This window comes from Heterodontus francisci, chromosome 18 (assembly GCF_036365525.1).
Source record: "Heterodontus francisci isolate sHetFra1 chromosome 18, sHetFra1.hap1, whole genome shotgun sequence".
Lineage (NCBI taxonomy): Eukaryota > Metazoa > Chordata > Chondrichthyes > Heterodontiformes > Heterodontidae > Heterodontus > Heterodontus francisci.
In genome coordinates this window covers 65,474,758-65,491,300 of record NC_090388.1, presented here as the reverse complement: position 1 = coordinate 65,491,300, position 16,543 = coordinate 65,474,758, and the positions used below count along the sequence as shown (strand labels likewise).

Genomic DNA, 16,543 nt, shown 5'->3' with positions numbered 1-16,543 from the left:
AATGTTCCCGTTGGTCGCTTTTTTAAATCTCAATCTTCCTGCCTACTGGATCCTTGATTTTTTTGGAACGTTTTTTGTTTATTTTTAATATTATTCTTTACACCCTTATGAAACATTGGCCCAGATTTTGCAGTTAGCGGCGAAGCAATGGTACTCGAAGCTGACCTTGAAAAAGCTGCCCACAAAGATATCTGTGGCATGGATTTCACCTTTCCCAATGTTAATTTGAATCTAATGCCAAGTCAAGGGGTACTTCAGGCATCCAGCAACAGCAATCTCACCAAACAGTGTAAGAAGCCAATCACACTGAGATATTCTCACGGACAGCAAACCAGCAAGTCAAATGCACTATCCTTCACTTTTAATAAATTTTACAGAGCAAAATAAAGATTGAGACCCACACATTAGAAACTGAAATACCATAAACAAACTTTTAAAAATTACTTTATTAAAAAAAACTATAGAATTATCATAATGGAGAAATTTGACATTCCACAAATATAAAATTAGCTTTCTAGGGCTAGAGAAATTGTTCAATAGTAATTGTGATGCAGTATGCCTCATTAACAAGGCTTAATGCTCAGAGAGTTTTTTTTAACATTATTACATCAAAGGGACGTTCTTGTAGGTTCAATGATTTCTAAAGATTGGCGTCTACAGGGACTTCAACAGCACGCTGCAGAGCAGCAAGGAATCACTGACACCAACTTCTGGATTTCTGTGTTTATTTGCACATGTGCTGATGCAGAAATTGCTGACAGTTTCACTGTCATTACAACTGCAAAATCTGGGCCATTATTAATCTCCATTTTCTTTTGTTTCAATTGTAGCCTCACCCAACATTTCTTTAACTTCAATTTTTCTGCTGTCAATCTCACAACCATTGTGTTTAAACAAACTTTTTAACCTCACTTTATAGCTTCAAAGTTTGCTCTTTTGAAGTCTAATGTTTTTGTCTCACTATCGTTTTGGTGTACTCTCACAAGCCTTTTAATTCTAATGATATATAGCCAGAGTAGGGAAGCAATTCTGCATCGCCTCAGAGCATTAGTGTAAACTCAAAATAAAAACATTCTTTCAAACTGTTACAGTTAATTGCCATTGTGTCGATCACATTTTGAGTAGTTTTTCTTTAAAGCTCGTTTTGGCTTGGACAATGGATGAAATATTAAATAAAGATGAAGGACCTTACTTAAGAGATTTTTTTTTATCAACAGATAATCAATAAACAAAATACACTACTAAAGCATACATTATGAATAACAATTCCTCTGGATTGCTAACATCATTGCAATTATGGGACTTTAATTCTTAATTAGGAAAGCCAGGCTTATTAATATTTTCTCAAAGCTAAATATCCTATAACAGATCTGAAGGGAAGTTACTTGTGAGACGGGTCCAGTTTTTAGATTGGGTTTTGAATTGAGAATCCAGTAAACAGTGTGTCTGACCACCAATATTGTAAATGAAGTATGGGTGATGTTCCAACTGGACCAAATGTTTAAGCAGATGTAGTTTTAGTGGACTGCAGGTAGTCCATGCGGACAATGTCTTGTGTGAGGTTTCCTCCTTTTCTGGCATGGTGTTTCTACTTGTAAATGCACATATTTGATTAACATGTGAAGGAAATGGTGACGTAGTGGCAATATCACTGAACTAGTAATCCAGCAGCCCAGACTAATGCCCAGGGACACAGGTTCAAATCCCACCATAACAGTTCGTGGAATTTAATTTCAGCGAATTAATAAATTGAATTAATTAATAAAAAATCTGCAATTGAAAGCTAGTTTCAGTAATGATGCCATGAAATTATCATTGTTGAAAAAACACATCTGCCTCACATATGTTCTTTAGGGAAGGAAATCTGCTGTCTTTACTTGGTCTGGCTGACATGTAATTCCAGACCCACAGCAACGTGGTTGACTCTTAACTGCTCTCTGAAATGGCCGAGCAAACCATTCAGTTGTCAAGGGCAGTTAGGGTTGGACAACAGATGCTGGACTTGACAGTGATGCCCATATCCCATGAAAGAATTTTTTAAAAATCGTGGTGATGGGATTTAGTTTTAGTACATGCAATCCTTCTCTATATTTAAAAAAAAAATGAGCCTCTGATTCAAAGCAATTAGGTGAACATCCCAAGTTCTTTAATGTCATTCTTTAAATAACCAGAGAGAAGGAAAAAGATCCCACAGCAATGTTTAAAGGGCAAGGTGCGCTGGTCAATTCTTATCCCTCAACCACATCAGCAAAACAGATGATCACAGATTCACACAGAATCGTTACAGTGCAGAAGGCCATTCAGCCCATTGTGTTGGCACTGGCTCTCCGCAAGAGTAAATACCTCAGTTCCATTCTCCTGCCTTCTCCCCATAACCCTGCACATTCTTCCTTTTCATAAAACTGTCTAATTCCCTTTTGACTGCTTCAGTTGAACCTACCTCCTCCACGTTCTCAGGCAGCGCATTCCAGAATTTTAACCATTCGCTGTGTGAAAAAGTTTTTCTTCGTGTCACTTTTGCTTCTCTTACCAAATACTTTAAATCTATGCCCTCTCATTCTTGATCCTTTCACAAGTGGGAACAGTTTCTCTCTACTTTGCCCTTATGATTTTGAATACCTCTATCAAATCACCTCTCAGCCTTCTCTTCTCCAAAGAAAACAGTCCCTACTTCTCCAATCTATCTTCATAACTGAAATTCTTCATCCCTGGAACCATTCTTGTGAATCTTTTCTGTACTCTCTCCAATGCCCTCGCGTCTTTCCTCAAGTGTGGTGCCCAGAACTGGACGCAATATCCCAGCTGAGACCAAACTCATGTCTTATACAAGTTCAACATAACTTTCTTGCTCTTATACTCTATGCCCCTATCAATAAAGCCCAGGATACTGTATGCTTTATTAACAGCTCTCTCAACCTTCCTGCCCCATCAATGACCTATGCACACATACATCTAGGTCCTTCTGCTCCTGCACCCCCTTTAGAATTGTACTCTTTATTTTATATTGTCTCTCCATGTTCTTCCTACCAAAATGAATCACTTCACATTTCTGTGCATTGAACTTCATCTGCCACCTGAGTGCCCATTCCACCAACTTGTCTATGTCCTTTTGAAGTTCTACACTATCCTTCTCACAGCTCACAATGCTTCCAAGTTTCGTATCATCTGCAAACTTTTAAATTGTGCCCTGTACATCAAGGTCTAGGTCATTAATATATATCAGAAAAAGCAAGGGTCCCAACACTGATCCCAATCATCTTGCAATGTATTTCAATGCTGTTTGTGGGACATTGTTATTCTCAAATTCAAAAGTACTTAACTGACTATAAAACACTTGAGATACCCTAAGGATGTGAAAGGTGGCTATATAAATGCAAATTCTCTACTTGTCATTCAGCTTTTGTAGCCAAAAATGGTTTATATTGGAAGGTTACACATATTTTAATATTAAAATAGTGCTTACAAGTTGCTATTGACTCTCAAGTATCAAGGTAAAATAGTGAATAGATCCGTTAATACAGGTATGCTTTATTCCACAACAGAACACTGTTCTCTCAAACTCCATGCATGCCCCCAAATTCTCAGCATTTCTCCATGCACAGAACTTTGCTGATTCATGCAACTTTACTTCTTCATTCACAGGTGTAAACTCTGCACCAGTGCACAATTTTTTGACATTCGCAAAACTCCACTAATGCAAGGAAAGTGCAGTGAGTCAAAAATCAGGCTGTTAAAAACCCATATGCTGATTTTGATGAGTAAAACATTGCCAGAGCAGGGAAAGTAAGGTTTGTAAAATGTTGATGGTTCACATATCTATAAGGTGTATTAACAAAGTACTGGAGAAAGTGAGACAGGAGATGTTTTGAGAGGGGGGAAGCAAATAAAACGTAAGCAGGTTTCTTGCACCAACCACATTCTTGCCAAGGCTTGACTGTTCAATGTTGCAGTTCAGGGAAAATAACGTCCAAGGGAAGCTCTGGACATATTTGTCAATCAGAGGGAAAGCAGAACATTCACTGGGATTGCTACCCTTTGCTGGGTTTCTCTATCAGAGGCAGTGCTGCTGACGTTTCAGGACATTGGAGGAGGAACAGGCCAGCTGCTTTAGCGCCCCGCCTCTCCCCTCCAGACCACGCCCCTCCCCAGACCACGCCCCCATCCCATCTGTGGTTCCGCCCCCTCGGGCCCGAACTCTCTCTGAGGATCCCAAATTAAGCACCACAAGGACCGCCTATCTGCCACTGATAACCGAGTTCTGCGCCCCGGACTCAGCCGCTCCCCGCGGTTGATGTTAGTCTGATGTAATCCCGTCGCACTGCCTCAACCCCATGCTCTCGCTCCTTCTTCCACCTCACCCCCTTAACAGCTGCTCCCCCTCCTTACAACCTGCCGCAGTCAATCCTGGCTTTGCCCAAGTGAGTGGGACCCAGCACCGATTCACCGACTGGTGACGCTCTATCTCAGTCTCAAAGCACCTCTGATCGGGTCTGGATATCGCGATAGCTCGGCGCTCGTTTAATTGGGCTGGAGGCGATCCCACAATGCACCGCGACAACAATGGCTGGCGTCCTGAAGAAAGTGAGTGGAGGTCAGAGAGAGGGAGATAATATATATATATATATAGAGAGAGAGAGAGGAAAGACAGAGAGGAGAAATATCGGGAAAAGAGGGAGGGATAGGAAAAAGATAGAGATAGATAAGTATTGTGAAAAGAGATACAAAAGAGAGTTAAATTTATAAAGAGAAGAGATAAAGGGGGATCGAGGAGTGATCTCAAGAGGGGAACAACAATAGAGGGGAGAAATAGAAACGGGAAGGATAGAGAGAAAGAGGGAAAGAACAGTAGAGGAGAGAGATAGAAAGGGGAAGCTAGAGGGAAGAACAATGGAGGGGAGAGAGATAGAAGGAGAACAATAAATGAGAGATGGATATGGGAGTGAGAAAGGTATAGGAGGATGGAGAGTGAAAGAGATGGGGGAGATTGAAACATGTGGAGGAGCGTGAAATATCCTTAAGGAAGCATACACATATTAATCTTCTTTTCTTTCCTGCAGACCACTGGGTTGGTGGGTCTTGCGGTGGCCCAGAATCCTCATGAGGTATAGTTCCCGTACACTTTGCCTTGAGTTCTGTAATGTGCATAATTCCATGAATTGTAAAATATATATACTAGGGTGTGATTCGATACAGTCCTTTTCATTGTTGAATTCCATACTGTAAAGCCCAGGTTAGAATGACAAACATGGTTGGAATTCAAACATCAGCTTCCTTTTGAAAAGTGCATTTCTTTGCTGTTGGCCAAGGAAAGAGAGAGAGAGAAAACTATCTCCCTGTTGTATTGAAAATGACTGCACTGACTGGTCGGAATAATCCTGGAGAAAAAACTAAACGGTGGAAAGACTTGTCATAAATTAACGTTGTCTTATGACCGCTCAGGACAAAGCCCCCAATCAAAATATATGATTCTGATAGCGGTGGGAGTAATGCACTGTCAATTCAGTCCCGTTACTCCACAGGTCGCATCATACTTCTTTAAGCTTTCCAAATTGGGAAAAAAATCCAACCAAATTGAACAATCTATTAACTCCCCGAATGAAGCGAACCAAACCAGGTATCTTTAAATATCAACAAATTAACTATTTAAAAAAAACCTAAAATCTTAAACACTAGTGAGACAAACCAACATCTAAAGACCTTCTAACTTATTTAAAAATCTAACTCCTGCATTGGCATACATATACTAAAAATTAACAGTAGTTCAGGTTTTTAAAAGAATGTAGATTTTATAAGTAGCTTCTTCTCAGAAATAAAGCAAATAAACACGTCTTTGTAAGTTACTTTCTTGACGAATGGTCTCCTAATGCAACACGGTCAAAGTTCACTTGTAGTCTTCCAAGGTCCGATTAAAAAAAGGGTCCTTCCAAAGATAGGAATTCAGCAATTCAGTTCGGCAGTGATAAACACAGCAATGCTGGTACTTTAAGAAAGAAAAGCTTTTCTTACTTAGGGAATTAATTCAGCTTGACTTTGTAGAATCTTCTTGAGAGAGAAATAACACAGCTCTTTTCCCTTCAGTTTAAATTGTCTCAGAGGCCTTTCCGCCCTTCAATTGCTGGAACAGTCTCTGTTCAAACCAGTTTTTGTCAGACAGTTTTCAAAAGTCATACTGCAACACTGAATCCCTGTCCTCTCTCTCCCTGTGTGGCTGTTGCTTGGCAACCAGATGCACTTTGGCTCACTGAACCTCCAGAGAGTTCATAAAGGTGCACTGATCTTTTACAGTCTTAAAGACGCACAAAATTTTCCCAAGGGGAGAGAAAAAAAATTACACTAGACTGTGACAGTTGAGACTTTCAAAAAGCACTGAGTCTCCAACCTAGTTTAATATAGCTGCACCATAAGAGACAAGCCTTGGGAGAATCATAACAAGATGGCCTATATGTTGCTGCAAAATTTGGGATGCATTTTCTTCAAGCTGTGTTATTGAAAACTAGTGATACACTTTCCAGTTTATGACGGAATCTGATATTTGTATGATATCCATAAGTTAGTGTATGCACTGGACCTCTGAGATACTTGTTATGTCATATGAAGGATATGCATTCCAAATTGTAACCACTCCATAAAAAAGATGTTCTTTCTCATGTCGTCTTTGGTTCTTTTGTCAATCGCTTTGAATCTGTGTCCTGGTTCTCGACCCATCTGCCACTGGGAACAGTTTCTCTCTCCTTACTTTGTCTAGACCTGCCATGATTTTGAACATCGCTGTCAAATCTCCTGCCTGCTTTCCCTCAGGAGAGCCACACTAGCTTCTCCAATCTATCCACATAACTGAAGCCCCTCATCCCTGGAACCATTCTGTGGAGCTTGAAGGAAACAAATTGAAAAACTGGTGTATTTTAATACAATGTTTGGGATTTAATTCAAGGCAGTGTCAGCTTCATGAAAGCATTAAGAAAAAGGTTGAGGTTGATAGGAGGTACAGTGCAATAGAGCTGCATTGTGCAATGTCAGTGTGGTGAGATGCAGATTTGTGTGCACAATTCTTCACACACTCCTGGGAGAGGCGAAATTCCACTTCCACTCCCAAAGTAATCAATAATTACAGCTACATCTCCATTTACCTTCTATGACTGGGGATATCCTCAACTGTCCGGAACTTGTGCATTTTTGAACGGCTGCAGTGAGTGCGTACTTGCCACCCATTTTGTTAATGGATAACTCTGTAAAAGAGTACTTCCTGACATTTAACTGAACCTGGTTTTCATATTTTATTCTTGTATCACTAGTTCCCATCCCTATCTAATTTATCCTCCTCTACAGAATGTGTTGCCATTATCTGTTTAAAACCTTAATTATATCACGTCAAAAGTCTATGCTGTCTAATTTCAAACTGGTAAAGCCACTGGGAGGCATCAGGTAAAAGATGAATGTTTCTTGTCAAAAGAGAAAACTGGAGACTTGTGAATGCTACAGACAGCTATCTGATGGGGTTGGCAGGGTCTTATCTGCAACCTTACAGCCTGTCCTTCCTGCCAGAAAATGTTTGGGGAAACTAAAAAAAAAAGCCACAAAAAAGTTCATGCTTCAAAATCTTTTGTATTGTTTCCTTTCAGAAGTTGAGAATTCTGTATTCCAGAATCCTTACCGTCCTGAATTCCATCCCTGCGGATGCATCCTATAGGAAGTACACTGAACAGATCATCAATGAAAGGTTTAACTTGACAAAGTCGGTAAGCTAGCTTGATTTAGCAGACTGCATGTTTTTAGTGGATGACCTATTGTTTGCCAGGTTATTTGTTATGTTTCATTTGAGTATTTCCTTATTTCAAGGCCTGTAATTGACTTCCTTTTTAAAGGCTTAACCTTTGTAGGATTGACTTTAAGTAAATGTGATGTATCACTTAGCTTATGGCAGTAAAAGAAATAAGGGTAATGAAAGTTGTGCAACAAATGGTCATTTTTTCGATGCTTATTGGGACAAAACGTTGATTGTTGCATGCCTTTCAGACAGTTGCAGAGATAAGGGTTAATAATGTGATATCCAAAGCTATCGGTAAAGATATTTAAAGAATGCTTTTCATAATAGTAATTCTGACTTTCCTGGAAATGTATTTTACTTTCCATTTTAAATTGTGAAAGATTTGTTAAGCCACTCTGAATTTCTCTACCTAGTTTGTCATGTTTCACGTTGTATGGCAGGTGCAGATTTGGTTGGTTTGTCTCCAGCAATCCCACATGTAGCAAGACCTGGACAACATTCAGGCTTGGGCTGATAAGTGGCAAGTAACATTGGACACACAAGTGCCAGGCAGTGACTATCTCCAACACAGAGAATCTAACCACCTCCTCTTGACATTTAATGGCATTGCCATCACTGAAATCCCCACTATCAACATCCAGGGGGGCTACCATTGCCCAGAAACTTAACTGGACCAGCTATATAAAAAAACTGTGGTTACAAGAGCAGGTCAGAGGCTTCGAATTCTGTGCCGAGTGACTCATTTCTTGGCTCCTCAAAGCTTGTCCACCATCTACAAGACACAAGGCAAGAGTGTGATGGAATACTCTCCACTTGCCTGGATGGGTGCAGCTCCAATAACACTCAAGAAGCTCGACGCTATCCAGGACAAAGCAGCCCGCTTGATTGGTACCCTATTCACCACCTTAAACATTCACTTGCTCCACCATGGGAATGCCATCATCTGCAGGTTTCCCTCCAAGCCACACACCATCCTGACTTGGAACTTTATTGCTGTTCCTTCACTATTGCTGGGTCAAAACCCTTGAACTTTGTAATAGCACTGTGGGTATATGTGGACCACATGGACCACATGGATTACAGTGATTCAGGAAGGCAGCTCACCATCGCCTTCTTAAGGGCATTTAGGGATGAGCAGCAAATGCTGGCCTAGTTAGCGATGCTCACATCCCATGAACAAATATTTTTAAAAATCTGATTTGATTCCCTTTGTGAATATTTTATTGGTGTGCCAAGATCTAATATAAGATGATAGCTGTGCAACTGATAATGTAAGTTCACAAGGAGTGAGTCCATATACACAAGTGGTCATTTCAAGTCACCTTTCCTGTATTGTTTATTGCAGGAGCATGATGTTCAAAAACTAGAAGACAAAATCAACTGTGGCCAAATAGAGGAAGTCATTTCACAGGTGTGTCATGCTGGAGTATTTAAGGCTCCACACGAAAATCCATAGAATGTATTTATTGCAGATTTTCAGCAACAGAAGGAATTATTGTGTCAGGAGTTTCCTCTCAAAATGTAGAGTACTCTATCCTTCAATATCATTGCTAGCCTGTGTCTTATGTTGCCTGTTTTTTGCACATATTTGGTCCAGATTCTGCTTGTAAAGCATTTTCTTCTGTTTGGATTACATAACTGCACATTCTGGAATATTGGTGGCAGTCCACCCAGCTTATAACTCCAATTGAAGCCACGACCTAGATCTCAGGTGCAATCCTTCATCTGTGGTCAATGAGCTGATCTAGGCCGGGGTATCATACAATTGGCCTCAACTACCTTGGGTTGAGGAGGGGTAGTCTGAATTCCCATTGCTCATCGTTATTAAGTGACCCTTACTAGAAATCCTGTCTGTAAATACCTGTGGAATTATACCCCAACATGAATCGGCACTTTGGCAGAGGAGAAAAGAAAATAGACATGGAACTGGAGTTTTTTTTTTACTTTTGAGTACTTGTCTCAAATCACTGAAAGTTCACTTCTTGGAGTCAGGAGTGATGTATTCATTTACACATTTTCATCTAGTTGGAGTATTTCTAATGTGTATATTTCATCACCACATTTCTAAAGTAAAACAAATTCTTGTGTTAACTGGCCCAATTTTTTTTAGAGGATGTCGCAGTGGTCGGGTGTGGATTATTAACACTTGCAATTCAAAACATTGAATTTGGAAAACTTAATTGCATCCAGTGGAAGGAAGAAATTGAAGGAGAAGAATTCAAGGAGAGCACAGATTGTGCTGATAGTAAATCAATACCCCAGTCTTTCCATTGTCGGGAAGAGCTAACAGAATGAGCGAAGGTGAAGTCTATAGAAATAGAGAAAGCAGAAAACCTGAGCAATTCAGAAATTTATTGATAAACAATGTGAATTGATTTACAGACAGAATAACAATTTTTTATTACATATATTATTACAAGTGAACATGTAGAAACTGACCTAATATTGCAAATTAATTGCACTTGTGCCCTGCTAGCTTGTGTTCACTGCGGTATTCCCAAATTTTAGAATTTATTTATTTAGAGATACAGCACTGAAACAGGCCCTTCGGCCCACTGAGTCTGTGCCGACCATCAACCACCCATTTATACTAATCCTACATTAATCCCATATTCCTACCACATCTCCACCTTCCCTCAATTCCCCTACCTATACTAGGGGCAATTTATAATGGCCAATTTACCTATCAACCTGCAAGTCTTTGGCTGTGGGAGGAAACCGGAGCACCCGGCGAAAACCCACGCGGTCACAGGGAGAATATGCAAACTCCGCACAGGCAGTACCCAGAATCGAACCCGAGTCGCTGGAGCTGTGAGGCGGCGGTGCTAACCACTGCACCACTGCCAATTTCTTCGAAGGTATAAACTTCTTGGAGTTACAGCACTTGAAGTCTGAAATGATCGATCTTTTTTCTTTACACTTCTCATTCTGCCTAATTAATACCTTATTGTATTTTGATTGTACCACAATTATGCCTGAAACTGCAATAAAAATGCATTAATTCTCTCCAATTATTAGAGGTATTGTCAAAAAACATTCAACGTGACTTTTATTTGGATTTTGGGAATTTGTTGCAAATTATTGTATTATAATTGGACACAACAAAAACAACTTGCATTTATTATAGCTCCTTTTAAAATAGTAAGACATCTCAAGGTGCTTCACTGGAGCATAATCAAACAAAATTTGAAGAAGCTCATAAATGATGGTACAAAAGTGAGCATGTTTGAATATTCATGGTGCCATGCACGGTAAAATAAACAGCTCCTGATTTTGACCATTTCTTCCTGTACAGCTGATTTTCAGGTTAGGAGTTATGATGGAGAGTGATGATGAGGCTGTTACTCACTTGAGATATTCAGGTGAAACTCCAGCAGTTTATAACTGCTATCTGAAGACAGTGCAAATCACAGCCTTCAAATCACTCATTGCGTAATTTGAATAAAAAACATACCATTTCAGTTGTGTGTGTATCTACATGATAGTGTTGGTCAGATATTCTTGGCATGTAATGTTACAGAATTGTTGACTGGTGGCATTACTTCAGGTTTATTAATTAATACGTGTAGTTCATGAAAGGGAAATTCTTGGCCCATATGTGACGTACAAATTCGCTCCCACTCAGAGCAGCCAAAAAGACCGTTGCGCTGTAATGTTGGCAGCTGAGAGTACAGAATACTTATTTCCTGATGGTTTGCATGCATTTGTCCTGCTGTGCCGATTTGTCCAGTTGCACCCTTTTTAACCGCGGCATAATGCAAAGTTTCATTATTAGTGGCAAGACATTATGGAAGCAAAGAAAAATTGATACATTGTTCACCCTAGTGATTCTTTTTCTTGAGATTGTTGAGTTCTCTCTATCTTAGCGAAACAGCTTTTGAAAACTGCCAGGCTGGAGCAGGTCATTTGCAAAAATTTTTCTGAGAAGATACTTACAAAAAGTGGTATCTTGATTAGATCTGACATACTGCAATGGCTAAAGATGTTGTGAAGTAGTGCTGGAGGGTGACGGCAAGTGATTTATACATAATCCCTGATATCTTTCTAGGTTTATGATTTTTAAGACCAAGATGAAATTAGCGATTGGACATGGATAGTCTTGATTCTTTTGATGGGAGTTGAAAAACAAAAACAGAAATACCAAAATGTTGTGTTTGCAAATGATATGAAACTGCCCTTAGATACTGATTTTATATTTCAATTACAGGCTGAGAGTGAACTTGCTCTGGCGTATAAAATGGCCAAGTGGAAACCTTGGGAGCCGTTAATAGATGAAGCCCCTCACAACCAATGGAAGTGGCCAGTTTAAACTTAAGCAAATTGCACTGCTTTATTTGGCAAACCATACTGTCTTTCCTGTCAATTCCAAGCTGTATAGATATTATTAAAATGATTCTTTGAAACATTCTTTGCACCATTTTAAACTTTGCCATGCTGTAATATCTGATGTGAGCTATAATGCACCTTTTTATTTCTGTGTACATAACAGAATCATCTTTGTTGTGAAGCAGTATTTTCCTTCTTCCTGCCAGTTTGTTCCCCTTGTGCTCTCCTCACTTCATCACATCAAGGCATTGACCTCTTGCTGAGATGTGAATACCAGTTTCCCTCTGGTGTTTTGACCAAGTTGTCATTGAATGAGCTGGACAGTGAGTGTCTGCTGTTGTTAACCATGGAGGGCATTGCAGACAAACCCAATCCTGGCCTCACTCAACATCCAGGTGCACTTAAAGGAGGGATCGCCGAATAATGTAAGGGAGGAATCCTGCCTCTTCCCCCTTTTCCTCTCCCTTACCTAGAGATGCTGGGGGAGAAATTGGGTTATTGTTGGGAACCATCCCTAAATTTGTGAAATGTTGCGGATGCACACCTAAAGGTGGAGGTCCATGGCTTACTCCAAATTGAGCCACATTTCCATCAAACCAGTGAGTTCCGGGCAGCACTGGACTTTCAAATGCAGCTCACTCTTCTGGGCCTCCCCAAAATTGTCCCGCTTGGATGTCGTGCTGGCCCATGGGTATGTCCTGGTACAATGGGGGTGACAGAAGTGGGAAGAATTGCGGTGGAGCCAGGAGGGGCAGTCCATCTCTCTAACTACAAATTAAGATAAGTGAAAACCAAAAAACGTACCTGTTCTTCTGCGCCCAGTTTGGTGTTGGGGTGCTAGACCTCTGATTAACATACTTATGGAGATAGCACCTGTTTAGGCATGTGTCACAGGCACTTAGAAGTCACTGGCTGTCAATTTTCCAGCTGTTGCACCTGTGGAGGAAATTGGGCACTGGGGCCTGCACTGAACCTTCTCTTCCCCTCCCCCCTTAATCATTTTATACTGCTTCTGTATTCCCTCCCCCTGGTTTGAGACCAATTGTAGCAGCCATAACACCCACCTACCTGAGGCTATTCAATTGCATACAGATGAGGGGTCAAATTTGGGAACTTCCTGATCTGTGTGATTCAATTGCTCATACTTTGGTTGAGCAATGGGGAAGCCTGGACTAGCATGTTTAAATGATTTCCTGAAAAGCTGCACAGTAATTAATAATAATTAGCTACCAACAGTACAAAGTTTTACAGTTCATAGCATTATTCAAGAGTGTAAAGTATGCAAGTGAATATCGAGCAAGCTTATTTTCAATCTTCCATACCAAGGAAGTTTAAACAGGCTGCAGAAGGATAGATGCATGAGCATGCATCGAAGAAAGAACCAAATGGGCTTTGTGATGGAAGATTTAATACATGATTAATGGGAAAATACTGAGAAGTGAGGAGCCTTGGATTGAATGTCCACAGATCCCTGAATGAGCTGAGACGGGTGCAGTCAGTCGATGTTGTGGATGTAGAAATGGGTGCTCTTAGTGATGGTGCGAATATGTGGTTGGAAGCTCTGTCAGGGTTAAATGTGAAACCAAGGTTGCGAACAGAACATAGAACATTACAGCGCAGTACAGGCCCTTCGGCCCTCGATGTTAACTGGCTTAATCTCAGACTGTTGCCAGAGAGAGGGATGGAGTCAGTAGCTAGGGAATGGAGTTTGGAGCAGGGCTGAAAACGATGGCTTCAGGCTTCCCAATATTTAATTGGAGGAAATTCCTGCTCATCCAGTAGTTCAGCAACAGTGGAACAGTTGAGAGAGGTGGTGATGAGGTCTGGTTGTCAGCCTACATGTGAAAAGTAACGCGGTGCTTTTGTATGATATCACCAAGAGGCTGCATGTAGCTGAGACATAAGGGGGCCAAGGAAAGATGCTTTGGGGACAGCAGAGGTAACAATGTGGGAGCAGGAACAGACACTATTGCAAGTGATTCTCTAGCTCCGATAAAATAGGTAAGAATGGAACCAGGTGAGAGCAGTCCCACCCAGCTGGATGACAGTGGAGAGGTGTTGGAGGAGTATGGTGTGGTTAACTGTGTCAAAGGCTGCAGATAGGTTGAGAAGGACGAGGAGGGAAAATTTACCTTTTTCATGATCACATAGACTGGATCAAGGGAGCAGGAGGTAGGTCTCATAGACAAGATGAGCTCAGAGAATACATGAGGGGAGATAGGAGAGAAACTTAGAGAGGGTTGCAAGTTCAGGGCTAAGGCAGGAGGGAGCATTGGAGGAAGTTTGGCTGGATGGGCTCGTGTAATGGAAGGACGTGCCAAAAGCAGTTGATTGGATGTTCTTGATCTTAGTGACCAAAGTCCATGAGCTCCTCACACTTACTGTTGGAGCAGACAGGGAAGAGGAATTTAATAAGACGGTTTGCAGGAAAGAAGTTATGGGTTATCTTTGCATTCCAGGCTGATCCGGGAATTATGAGCAGTTTTAGCAGACCACAGCAGGACCCAATAGTGTTTTAAGTTGTTCAACCAGATCCTAAATTGCTGCATAGTATTCTCAGGATTGTTACCGGTGCCACGTGCTAGTGAGGCTAGAAACAGGGAGTGAGTGCAGCTGAACACGTGGCTACAGAACTGGTGCAGGAGGGAGGGATTCAGATATGTAGATCATTGGGATACCTTCTGGGGAAGGTGGGACCTGTACAAGAAGGAAGGGTTGCATCTGAACTGGAGGGCACCAATATCCTGGGCGGGAGGTTTGCTAGAGCTCTTCGGGAGGGTTTAAACTAGTTTGGCAGGGGGATGGGAACCGGAGCTACGGATCAGTGGATGGGGTAGCTGTTGAACAAGCAGATACCAAGTGCAGAGAGTCTGTGAGGAAGGTTAGACAGTTGACAGGGCAAAGTTGCAGCCAGTATGATGGGTTGAAGTGTGTCTATTTTAACGCAAGAGGTGTCAGGAATAAGGGTGATGAACTTAGAGCATAGATCAGTACTTGGAGCTACGATGTGGCCATTACGGAGACGTGGATATCACAGGGGCAGGAATGGATGTTGGATGTTCCGGGGTTTAGATGTTTTAAAAGGAATAGGGAGGGAGGTAAAAGAGGTGGGGGAGTGGCATTGCTAATCAGGGATAGTATCACAGCTGCAGAAAGGGAGGTTGTCGAGGAGGGTTTGTCTACTGAGTCATTATAGGTGGAAGTCAGAAACAGGAAAGGAGCAGTCACTTTGTTGGGAGTTTTCTGTAGACCCCTCCAATAGCAACAGAGACATGGAGGAACAGATTGGGAGGCAGATTTTGGAAAGGTGCAGAAGTAACAGGGTTGTTGTTATGGGTGACTTCAACTTCCCTAATATTGATTGGAACTTCCTTAGTGCAAATAGTTTGGATGGAGCAGTTTTTGTCAGGTGTCTCCAGGAAGGTTTCCTGACTCAATATGTAGATAGGCCGACTAGAGGGGAGACTATGTTGGACTTGGTGCTTGGCAACGAACCAGGCCAGGTGGCAGATATATCGGTGGGAGAGCATTTCAGTGATAGTGATCACAACTCCCTGACCTTTACTGTAGTCATGGAGAGGGACAGGAGCAGACGGGATGGGAAAATATTTAATTGGGGGAGGGGAAATTACAATGCTATTAGGCAGGAACTGAGGAGCATAAATTGGGAACAGATGTTCTCGGAAACGCACGACAGAAATGTGGAGGTTGTTTAGGGAGCACTTGCTGCTGGATAGGTTTGTCCCGATGAGGCAAGGAAGGGATGGTAGGGTGAAGGAACCTTGGATGACAAGAGATGTGGGACAGCTAGTCACGAGGAAGAAGGAAGTTTACTTAAGGTTGAGGAAGCAAGGATCAGACAGGGCTCTTGAGGGTTACAAGGTAGCCAGGAAGGGACTGAAGAATGGACTCAGGAGAGCTAGAAGGGGGCATGAAAAAGCCTTGGCGGGTAGGATTAAGGAAAATCCCAAGGCGTTCTACACTTATGTGAGGAACAAGAGGATGGCCAGAGTGAGGGTAGGGTCGATCAAGGATAGTGGAGGGAACTTGTGCCTGGAGTCGGAGGAGGTAGGGGAGGTCCTAAATGAATACTTTGCTTCAGTATTCACTAGTGAGAGGGACCTTGTCGTTTGTGAGGACAGCGTGAAACAGGCTGATATGCTCGAACAGGTTGGGGTTAAGAGGGAGGATGTGCTGGAAATTTTGAATGATATGAGGACAGATAAGTCCCCGGGGCCAGACTGGATATACCCAAGGATATTACGGGAAGCGAGGGAAGAGATTGCTGCGCCTTTGGCGATGATCTTTGCGTCTTCACTGTCCACTGGAGTAGTACCGGATGATTGGAGGGTGGCAAATGTTGTTCCCTTGTTCAAGACAGGGAATAGGGATAACCCTGGGAATTATGGACCAGTCAGTCTTACGTCAGTAGTGGGCAAATTATTGGAGAGG

At 41.7% G+C, this 16,543-nt stretch overlaps 2 protein-coding genes across 3 annotated transcripts in view; one reads left to right on the top strand and one right to left on the bottom strand.

Annotated features, from left to right (window-relative positions):
- LOC137379690 (ankyrin repeat and SOCS box protein 15-like) overlaps window positions 1-4,478 on the bottom strand; it is a 40,555-nt gene extending 36,077 nt beyond the window's left edge. For both annotated transcript variants that reach the window (XM_068050900.1, XM_068050901.1), the window contains exon 1: window positions 4,359-4,478. The gene's annotated coding sequence lies outside the window, so the exon portion shown is untranslated. The remainder of the gene's footprint in view (window positions 1-4,358) is intronic.
- Window positions 4,218-12,170, top strand: ndufa5 (NADH:ubiquinone oxidoreductase subunit A5). Its single transcript, XM_068050905.1, has 5 exons — window positions 4,218-4,581; window positions 5,058-5,102; window positions 7,620-7,736; window positions 9,111-9,176; window positions 11,973-12,170. The coding sequence occupies exons 1-5, from the start codon at window positions 4,561-4,563 to the stop codon at window positions 12,072-12,074; spliced, it is 351 nt and encodes a 116-aa protein (XP_067907006.1). The 5' UTR covers window positions 4,218-4,560; the 3' UTR covers window positions 12,075-12,170.
- Window positions 12,171-16,543: the final 4,373 nt, after the last annotated feature.

What these genes read in the sequence shown, in the direction of transcription:
- ndufa5 (XM_068050905.1), top strand. Translation starts at nt 4,561, where the DNA reads ATGGCTGGCGTCCTGAAGAAA. An exon ending in TGGCTGGCGTCCTGAAGAAA is followed by an intron (nt 4,582 to 5,057) that starts GTGAGTGGAGGT and finishes TCTTTCCTGCAG; the next exon opens with ACCACTGGGTTGGTGGGTCT. An exon ending in GGTTTAACTTGACAAAGTCG is followed by an intron (nt 7,737 to 9,110) that starts GTAAGCTAGCTT and finishes TGTTTATTGCAG; the next exon opens with GAGCATGATGTTCAAAAACT.